The sequence below is a fragment of the Moschus berezovskii genome, chromosome 8, assembly GCF_049115385.1.
Source record: "Moschus berezovskii isolate FMDL1 chromosome 8, NW_MosBer_1.0, whole genome shotgun sequence".
Lineage (NCBI taxonomy): Eukaryota > Metazoa > Chordata > Mammalia > Artiodactyla > Moschidae > Moschus > Moschus berezovskii.
Genome location: NC_142467.1, coordinates 50,612,506 through 50,623,299, shown reverse-complemented (window position 1 = coordinate 50,623,299; position 10,794 = coordinate 50,612,506). Strand labels below are relative to the sequence as shown.

Below are 10,794 nucleotides of genomic sequence, written 5' to 3'. Positions count from 1 at the left end.
CCGGCTCACCCCAAGAGGGCAGGGACCTTGTCTGTGGTGTTGACTGCTGAATACTTGGTGCATTCAGTGTCCCGCTCACTACTATGAGTCACAGAAAAGGAAACTGGGGTGCCGGGAGTGATACCTTACGGTGAACATGTTGGATTTGTGATCTCTGAAGAAGATTTAGCTTGGGGACAGGGACCAGACTTCATCACTCAAGAACTTCTGTATAGCAGAATTTTATTAAAGTGAAAAAGGGACAGAGAACCTTCTGACACAGACATCAGAAGGACGGAGAATATACCTGCCTGCTAGTTTTAGCAAGCTGTTTTATGTCTGTTAGAAAGCTATTAATCAGATAAGAGAGACACCTCAAGGCTGATGGAGTTTCACCAGGTCCCTCTCCCACAATATGCAGTTTTGAGATAGGATGGCATGAGGTGTGTCATCCCCCAGCCTTAAAACAATTGATATGAATACTGGTTTGTTGAGTTATTATCAGCCAAAAGTTAGTCTTAGGTGGAACCATTTTGAAGAAAGGCAATTCCAAAGCAAATACATAGTTTCATAGCTTAAGAAAAACATTTCCATAAGAAAAACACATTGGTTAGCTCAAGGATTGAGAAAAGTTAAGGTCAGGTGGAACCAGGTGTCCTCATAGCAACACAGAAGTTTAAGACACTTGCAGCCTATTTCCTCTGTTTGGAGACCTCTGGTCTTCCTGCCTGTTACCCTCTCAGGAGACTGGCAGATTTATCTAAGTTTGTGCAAAGGGCTCCCAGGAGAGCTAGGATAGGAACCCAGAAGTCCTGGGCAGCCAACACTGAAAATTAAATAAAGGTCCAGCCCTGAAATTTGGTGATTTCGGCGCGAGCACAGATACTCAGTGATCTTGGGGTCACTACTGCTACCAGATGGCCCTGTTTTGAGGCTGACGGGCTTCCGTCTATGGGGTCACACAGAGTCGGACACGACTGAAGTAAGTGACTTAGCAGCAGCAGCAGCCTGAGGGAAGAGTAGGTGCTTTAACAGAAGCCGCGGGTGGGCGGGTCACCGGGTGCAGCACTGACATCCACTTACATGGCTTCCTTCTGGCTGCAGGCCAGCGCACGGCTGTTGCTGCTGTCGCCCGGTCACCCCAGCTGGGGCCCGCTCTAGGGAGCACCCAGTGGAAAACAACCTGCCTGCATATGGACAATTAACAAAGGCAGGAGCCAGGGCCGCCTCCTCTTGGCGCGCGCACGTAAGCAGTGGGCAGAGCCGCGCCCGCCCGGGCCTCCTGTGGGAACAGTGCGCGCAGGCTCCAGCGCTGCGCGGGTCCGGGAGTCCTGCGCCTTTCCCACCCTGGCTGCGCAATCCCCAGGGCAGCCAAGCTCCCCGTGGGAGCTGGCACCTTGCGAGCGCGGTGAGTCCACTCGGGCGATTGGGACGGCAGGATAGGGCCAGGGAGGCTTTCGGGAAAACAGCTGCTGCTGAGATCCTGAAAGGGAGGTGGGGGAGCGCGCGAGCCGGTCCGGGTTGCGGGTTGCTGGGTAGTTAGCTTTGTGTCTTGAGCCTAGTGGGAATGCGAGCAATCTGATACGTCTGACCCAATCGGGTCAGTTTACAGGTGGAAAACTGAGGCCCAGAGAGGTAAGCTGACTTGGTAAAAACTAATTATTGTTCCTTATGTCTGTTTATTCCTCCCTGCTTCAGTGTAAAATTGGGGGAGACTTTTAATGAGACTCCATATACGTTAAAACAATGGAATAATACAAACGATGGTTTAAAAAAAAAAATTCTTGACAAGGAAAGTATAGTTATAAATAGGGAATCAAGGCCAGGGGAAAAGAGAACGGAAATCTGTGGTCCATAGGTGAGCTGCCTGGGCCAAGAGCCCTCAGAGAAACAGTGCTAAGGCTGGGACTGGAAGCCAGAACTTCTGGCTCCGGCTGCAGTGCTCCCTGGACAGCAAGCACCACGAACTTAAGAGAATGGGTAAGTTGACCACCTGCCCAGGCAGTGGCTCCTGACCTTCTTAGGATCACCGACTCCTTAAAAGTCTGAGTCTCCTTCCCCGGTTTCACACATAGCCTTGCACACAGTTTCAGATTTGACGGCAGAATGAAGCATTCCTGCTGTGAGGAATGACTGAAGGCTGGCCCTCAGGCTTCCCTGTTTCAGAGCAGTTTATTGCTTTAAAGGGAGGCAGCTAGTGAAGGAGTGAGTTCCTGCTCTGAGTTGAGACAGTCCTGAGGCCCCTCGCTGCCTGATCTTGGACACTCTTGTTTAACCATTCCAAGGCCCTGTTTTCTTTGTAAACTGGAGGAAAGATTGCTTCATCTTTCCTATTGTTGTCAGACTACAGATGAATATTAAGTCCAGTGCCTGGTAGTAGTGGATGATCAATAAAAGGGCTGGTGCACACAACCCAGTGAGTCAAAGCCACGCCCTTTAAGAAAGGGTGATGAACTGAGGAAACATGGGCTGTATCTGAAGTAAAAGAAAAAACAAAAGTGAAAAGTTAAAAATTTGCAAATGTAAAACCAGCCCTATAGTGGCTTACAAATGACTGCACATACCTTGGTGATGGTAACCTAAATTAGAATGCATCTATTTAGAATAGTGCTTCCCTGGTAGCTGGCTCAGTGGTAAAGAATCTGCCTGCAATGCAGGAGATACAGGTTTGATCCCTGGGTCAGAAAGATCCCTGGAGAAGGAAATGGCAACCCACACCAGTATTCTTGCCTGGAAGATCACATGGACAGAAGGGCTTGTCAGGCTACAGTCCATGGGGCCACAAAAGATCAGACAGGACTTAACAACTAAACAAAAAATTTAGAATAATGTACTACACTCAGTATTTGACCCAAGGTCAAATGCTGAAGGTAGAAACCAGCAGACATTCTAACAAGGACTGTTTATTGGGCCTCACGCCCCTTTTGAATGGAGCCAGCATCTGTATAATTGTTTTTAAATGAGAAAAGAGGAGGACATACATGGGAAGCGGGGCTCCCACCTCATCTTGCCCACCAATGGAGGCTCAGCTGAGTTTCTGCCAGGGTACAGGAGTTACTTGGCAGTTGGCTCAGATCCCTCGTGGATCAGTAGCTTGCTGTGGAAAACAGTGCCTTGGTTGATTCTGCTCTAGAACAGATAAATGGCTTTTTATTTAACTGATCAGGGAGGGTGGTTGTTTGGGTGCTGTAACTGAAGCAAAATGGCTTTTGTTGAGCTTGATTGTCCAAAGCCTATTGACAAGGCTTAAGCTGTTTAAAATCTATGGATCCAAAATTATGAGGGCAGGGCCTGGGCAATTTGTCTATAAAACGAACAGCCCTTTCCAAATACTGTGTTGTTTCCTTTCTCTACCGTTTTAGGCCTTGCAAATAGAGGCAGGGAAGTATGGCTTAGGGCAAATAGCTGTTATTTAATTTGGGTTAAGGCACACACTACCTGTCTAGTGGTTACATTCCTCACTGTTATTTATAAAGGGCAGTTTTTCCTCAGGGAGAGAGAAGGAAAGGGAGAATGTGTATGTGTATGCCTGGACTGTCTCTTGCCCACTCTCTTCTTCATCCCCAGTCAGCCATTTCTCAACCCAGAGAAACCCTTTTTCTGCAAGCTTGGTGACTTTGGCAAGTTCCTTACCTTGCTGGCTCTGTTGCCGAATTTTGTTTCAAAGTAACTCTCTTAGAAAGGTTTGTTTTTTTTTTTTTTTAATTTGATCTTTAGGTTCCAAACTCTTGGTGCTCTGTGGGACAACAGAGCACACATACTCATTCACATTGACAAAGTTTCTTATTTGAAGGCAGTCCGTGTAGACCTTCTGTACAGTGTGCATGGACTCACCCTGTACAGAACGGATGTACGTCTTCAGACCTGCTGACTTCCTTCCTTCAACTATTCCTTAGGAGGACAAGAGTAAGAGCAGACCTTCTCAAGAAACTATAGCTCACTTGCATCAGAATTACCCCTATAGGGACTTGTCAAAATGCCCCATCTGTGACCTGCTGAATCACAGTTGTCAAGAGTTGAGCAAGAATTTGCTTGCCTCTTAAAGAAAGAACTTATGGTTGCTGCAGAGAAGAATGAGGGGAAGGGATAGTTAGAGAATTTGGGATGGACATGTACACACTGCTATGTTTAAAATGGATGATAACCAGCGAGGACCTACTGTATAGTTCGTGAAACTCTTCTCAATGTTACGTGGCAGCATGGATGGGAGGGGTGTGGCGGGGGGAGAATGGATACTTGTATATGCATTGCTGAGTCCCTTTGATGTTCATCTGAAACTATCACATTGTTAGTCAGCTATACCCTAGTACAAAATGAAAGTTTTAAAAAAAGAAATATACAACAACAAAAAAAAATTTGCATGCTTAGTAAGTGCATCTCTGGTTGCTTTTGTGTGGGTTGGAAGTGGAGACTATTAATTATTTATACACATCTGTATTGTTTGTCTAGTTATGTAATGAGTGAGAACCTCTTTTGTAATTTTTTTTTTTTTGGTCATGTAGCGTGGCATGTGGGATTTTATTTCCCCAACCAGGGATCAAACCCGTGCCTCTTGCCATGGAAGCTCAGAGTCTTAACCACTAGACTACCAAGGAAGTCTTTTGCAATTTAAACAAACAAATTCATGATGTCCAAAGAACATATATTGGTGGCAGATAAACTCTTGGAAAGATGCTAAAAATCATTAATCATTAGGGAAATGCACATTAAAACCACAAGCAGATAACCCTTCACGCAAAGACTGGCTACGCCAAGTGTTGTTGAGGTTATAGAACTCATACACTGCTGGTGGGAATATAAAATGGTATAACCACTTTTTTAAAAACATGGCATCTTTTAAAAATATACATCGGGACTTCCCTGGTGGTCCAGGGGCTAAGACTCCATGCTCCTAATTCAGGGGGCCAGGGTTCAGTCCCTGGTCAGGGAACTAGATCCCACATGCCCCAACTAAGACCTGGCACAGCCGAATAAATAAATAGTAAAAAAAATACACCTATCTTGTGATCTAAACATTGCATTCCCCCCCAAAAAAGTGAAAAATAAGTGTTGCATTCCTAGGTCCAGCTTTATTGTAATAGAGAAGCAAGAAGCAACCAATTTTTTATTCAGTGCATAGATAACTATGGTATATTTATATGTTATACTACTTGCAGGAGAAAGTAATGACCTATTGATACATGCTATAACATGGATGGATGTCAAAATAATTTTGCTGAAAGGAAAAAGCCAGATAAAAAAAGCATATGTATCATATAATTACAATATAAAATTCAAGGGGAGTTCTTTTACCTTACCTCAAACTTTGTGGTGGTTTCTAAGAGTAGTGTGTCTAACTTCACTGTAACAGTGTCATTGGCAATTTGATCACTGTTCTGCCAGTGTTCATCCAGGTCATTCATTCGTTAATTCAATTAATTGAGCACCTAGAGCATCTATTGGCGAAAGGAGTGGTTCCTTGGAAGGGGGATGGGAGTCAGAGACTTGTCTTGGTTTCAATATAGAAGTAAAGCAGTCACTTTTATGAAAAACATAAAGAATGACCACTGCGCTCTGGTGCTATGCATTGGTCAGGAGGCGGTTGTACTGATCCAGGAGAAAGGTGGTGGAGGTTTAGATTCAGGTGGTCTCAGAGATGGGAAGCATCTAAAAGAAATAACAGATATCCTTAATAAAGCAAGGAAGATCCCAGAGGTTGACACTGATCAACACTCTTTGAATTTGGTATTTTATCTCTTTTTAGTCCATATTACAGTCCTGTTGCCTCCCCTTCTCCCCCAGCTGCCATCACCACATCTTATTCCATTATCTCCTCTTATTCCTTATTTATAAGGATTTCATCAGAGATCAGCAATAACTTCCTAGTCCAGTTACACTAGCTTATGGTATTCCTTTGCTCTACTGATCTAGTCGACTTTCGTGAAAGGAATGAGGATAGTCTGGCATGACCTGTTTGTCTTTTTTCTGTTAACCTGTGGTGGCTCCAAGTGATCTCTGTTTCCCTTTCCAAGGGCTGATAGACTGTCTGTTTTATTCGAGTGGCAGAAACCCAACTCTGAGTGGCTTAGGCCAAAGTGGGGTGGGGAATGAAAATGTGTTGCTGCTGCTAGTCACTTCAGTCGTGTTCGACTCTGTGTGACCCCATAGATGGAAGCCCACCAGGCTCCCCCATCCCTGCGATTCTCCAGGCAAGAACATCAGAGGGGACTGCCATTTCCTTCTCCAATGCATGAAAGTGAAAGTGAAGTCGCTCAGTCATGTCCGACCCTTAGAGACCCCATGGACTGCAGCCTACCAGGCTCCTCCATCCATGGGATTTTCTAAGCAAGAGTACTGGAGTGGCTTGCCATTGCCTTCTCCGGAAAATGTGTTAGCTCATAAAAAAAAAAAAAAAAAAACCAAAGGGAGTCATTCTCCATTATGGCTGGATTAAGCAATGCTCTCAGGGCTTTAGTCTCATGGTCTCTCCATCTCTCAGCTCCATTTCACTGGTATTAGCTGCATTGTCAGTCATACTCTGCTATGTAGTTCTTATTACTTATAACCATCATGATTAGGTGTTTTCACCATCTGATTCTGTGTGATCAGCCAAGTGTCCTTACACGTCATTCCTCTGATCCATGGTCATGTTACTCTTTCCTTTTTAACAATAATAGTAACAAAAACAGCAGCTACTGTTCAGTTCAGTTCAGTTCAGTTCAGTCGCTCAGTCGTGTCCGACTCTCCGCGACCCCATGAATCACAGCACGCCAGGCCTCCCTGTCCATCACCAACTCCCGGAGTACACTCAAACTCATGTCCACAGAGTCGGTGATGCCATCCAGCCATCTCATTCTCCGTCGTCCCCTTCTCCTCCCGCCCCCAACCTTTCCCAGCATCAGAGTCTTTTCCAGTGAGTCAACTCGTCGCATGAGGTGGCCAAAGTATTGCAGTTTCAGCTTTAGCATCAGTCCCTCCAATGAACATCCAGGATATTGAAAGCTTATTACATAACAAGCACTCTGCTAAACACTTTACGTGGCTTCTTACGAAATCTTATAACAACCCTATAAGGAAGGTTATATAGTTATCCTAGGAAGGCCAACTGATTGATTGCAGAATCAGAATTTGAAATCAGGTTTTTTAGCTCCAGGGTCTGGGCTCCTAACCTTTAAAGAGTGACCCCTGCAGTCACTCTTTAGGGCTAAGAAGAGGAAAACAAAGTCATCAAAACATGTGCCTAGTTTTTTCTTTTTCTGAACATGAATGTTAAAATTTAGTTGGCAGTCATAGTAGGGGCAGAACTTTGGAATTACAGAATTAACCATTTTGTTAATTCTAGATCCTTCTGGGTTTTAGAGTTCTGGAAGTTCTTTGTACAGGACCCTCCACTCTGACTCTCGTATAAACAAGGCTCATTAGCCAGGATCCCTGTGTTGCCATTCTCATTTCTATAGGTATTTCCTCCCTTTATTCTTCAACAGTCTTTTGTTAGTGTGGTGTTTAACTTTATCTTTGACAGTCTGCCCATGAGCCCTAATCCCTAGAGGTTTTATATCCATTTTTTCCCCCTTGAATGTTTAAATTGACCTCCCTCTATAACTTGGGGTGGAAGGCTGATGGATGTTCATCTTTTCCTGCCATGACATTTTTACCTTCTGAAGGAACTTTTAAGGTGGACTTTCTTCTGGGACCTGCTTACTTCCATTTCTCCATTCACCTCTGACTGGTCAGAATTAGGTTCAGAGTATCATTTCCCTTGTTTGTTTTGTTTTAATATTTGTTTATTTGGCTGTGCTGGGTCTTAGTTGCAGTGTGTGAACTTCTTAGTTATGGCATGGGGATCTAGTTCCCTGGCCAGGGATTGAACCTGGGCCCCTTGCAATAAGGGCTTAGAGTCCAACCACCGGACCGCAAGTGAAGTCCCTCGTTTCCCCTGGTACTTCTATCTTTAAAGGGGTGAAATGACCAGGATGTCCGTTTACTCAGTCCCTCTGCTTTTAGTGGAATGAAACTTGGAGCAAATAACCGGATATTTTAAATGCCCTACCCTTATTGTAGAACCCCCTTTCCCCCCTTCATTTGTATCCTCACAATCCAGAAAAATCCTTAGCAATAGGATTTTTGGAAATAGCTGCTCCAAATATTTGTTGAATGAATGTGTGAAAGCCCAAATTTTCTGTGCCAGTGTGTACAGAGGAGGAGAGAAGAGAAGAGAAGAGAATTAACTGTTTTATCCTATCCTAGACTCAGAAGCCATCACTGCGTAACATTCAACAAATATTTTTCTTTTGGTACCTACTGTGTGCTTTCCTGTGTGCTTTGGTACCTACTGGGGCTTTCCTCATAGCTCAATTGGTAAAGAATCTGCCTGCAATGCTGAAGACCCCAGTTTGATTCCTGAGTTGGGAAGATCCGCTGGAGAAGGGATAGGCTACCCACTCCAGTATTCTTGGGCTTCCCTTGTGGCTTAGCTGGTAAAGAATCCTCCTGCAATGCGGAAGACCTGGGTTTGATCCCTGGTTTGGGAAGATCCCCTGGAGAAGGGAAAGGCTACACACTCCAGTATTCTGGCCTGGAGAATTCCATGGACAAAGAGTCCGGCATAACTGAGCAACTTTCACTTCACTTTACTTCATGTACTAGAGTGATTTTATCTTTAGTTCTTAATTGTCTATCACAGGACATCAAGGAGATCTCAGAACTGAGCATAGACTAGACTTTATTGAAAGGCATATTTTCCCAAATGTATTCTCCAGGATAAGGCTCTTTATCAGACCAGACCAAGAAGTAGAACAGAGGCACCCATCCTGCTCTCCAAGGCTTTTAAGCTGCATTTGCAAAGATAGTGGATACTTTGGCCACCTTATGCGACCAGTTGACTCACTGGAAAAGAGTCTGATGCTCGGAAGGATTGGGGGTGGGAGGAGACGGGGACGACAGAGAATGAGATGGCTGGATGGCATCACCGACTCGATGGACATGAGTTTGAGTGAACTCTGGGATTGGTGATGGACAGGGAGGCCTGGCGTGCTGTGATTCATGGGGCTGCAAAGAGTCGGACACGACTGAGCTACTGAACTGAACTGAACTGAACTAAGCTATCTAATACTTTGTTTATTTAACTTTTTATTTTGAAATAATTATAGGTCAAGAGTGAAGTTCCAAGGATAGTATGGGGTTAGGTATATCCTCACCAGGTTCCTCCAATGGTTACATCTTATTTCAATGTAACATAATGTCAAAACCAGGAAGTTGGCTTTGATATAATTCGTGTGTTTGATTTTAGATGTCCTTTTATGACGTGTAGATTTCTGTAACCACCACTTCAATAATACAGATCTATTCTATCACCAGGAAATTCTCCCTGTGCCGTTCTTTTATAGTTACACCCACCTCCCCTCCACCATCATCCCTAACCAGGTGATCTCTACTCTGTTTTCTCTCTCTATCATTTTAGATGTTTTATAAATGAAATCACACAGTAAGCTTTTCAGGTTGGTTCTTTTCAGGCAGTATGATACCTTCAAGAACCATCCAGTTGTTGCAGTCTATCAGTAGTTCATCCCTTTTTGTTTCTGAGTATTCTATGATACTGGATATACCACTTATTTTTTCTTTTTTTTAGATATCCACCTATTAAATCCCTCTATTAAAGCAACATTTTGGTTGTTTTGTTCTTAGTTTTTACAAATAAAACTTCCTCAAACACTTGTAGACAGGTTTTTGTATAGGCTTAAGTTTTCATCCTCTGGAATAGATGCCCTGGGATGCGACTGCTATTAAGTGTATGTTTTAGCTTTTAAAGAAACAGACAAATTATTTTCCAAAGTAGCTGCACCATTTTATATCCCATCAGCAATGTATGAGAGATGCAGTTTCTCCACATCCTTGCCAGAGTTTCCTAATTTGATGGGGTAGGTAACAGTTTTATTGAGTTGTAATTCACATCATATAATTCATCCATTTAAAGTGTACAAATCAATGGCTTTTAGTATATTTGCCGAGTTGTGCAACCATCTCCACTAATAAATTTAGTACATTTCACCATCCCCAGAAGAAATCCAGCCACTACACTCCAAATCATTATCCTTTCAGCCCTGTAAGCTACTAATCCCTTTTCCATGTCTATAGATCTGCCTATTCTGGATATTTCATAGAAACAGAATCATCAAATATGTGGTCCTTTGTGACTGACTTCTTTTATTTAGCATAATGTCTTTAAGATTCATTTATTGTAGTTACAGCACACATTAGTACATTATTCCTTTTCATTGCCAAATAATATATAATATTTTTAAAGAAATAAAAATGTGCTTCTTTCCATTACATGGGATAAACTAAGAGAACAACAAAGTGCTGCTCTGAGAGAATCTCCCAGGCCTGGTGGGAGGTCTAGATTGCAATCACTGCAAGTGCTTAATAAATATTAAGCAGTTCTCTCTGAAGTATTACTTATGGCTTTTGTTAATTTAGCAACAGTTCAGAGTAGCCTTAATAGCTCTCCTGAAATTCTGTCGGAATCTTTCTAGAGAAGCAATGCTCTGGGTGATAAATGTCAGTGATTCAGGCCAGGGACAGGTCAGCGGGCCACAGTCAGCATTCAGGAGCTGGACTAGAGCTCTGCATCAGACAGATGTGTTCCAGGCTGTTTCTGGGCCTTCTGCCTTCTAAACAACCTTGCTCTTGCCAAGCGCCTGTATAAATTATCTGATCTATGGGCCAGTGTCAGGACAGAAACTTCTGCTACTAATACATGAAAAGGAGCATTCATGTATGCAAATACATGTTCATATATGTATCAGCATTGTGAGACAGAGAGGAAGACACAATAAA

General features: G+C 43.5%; 1 protein-coding gene across 3 annotated transcripts in view; it reads left to right on the top strand.

The window, feature by feature from the left end:
* The first annotated feature begins 1,099 nt into the window (after window positions 1-1,099).
* The window catches only part of ARHGEF37 (Rho guanine nucleotide exchange factor 37), a 55,482-nt gene continuing 45,787 nt past the window's right edge, over window positions 1,100-10,794 (top strand). Inside the window, exon 1 of one of the 3 annotated variants that reach the window (XM_055428917.2) lies at window positions 1,100-1,387. Coding sequence is in view for 1 of the 3 variants with exons in the window: in XM_055428916.2 (XP_055284891.2) it covers window positions 1,956-1,959 (4 nt within the window). In the remaining 2 variants the exon portion in view is untranslated. Of the gene's footprint in view, window positions 1,388-1,426; window positions 1,615-1,860; window positions 1,960-10,794 lie in introns of those variants that run through there. The other 2 variants (XM_055428918.2, XM_055428916.2) reach the window with 2 other exon arrangements.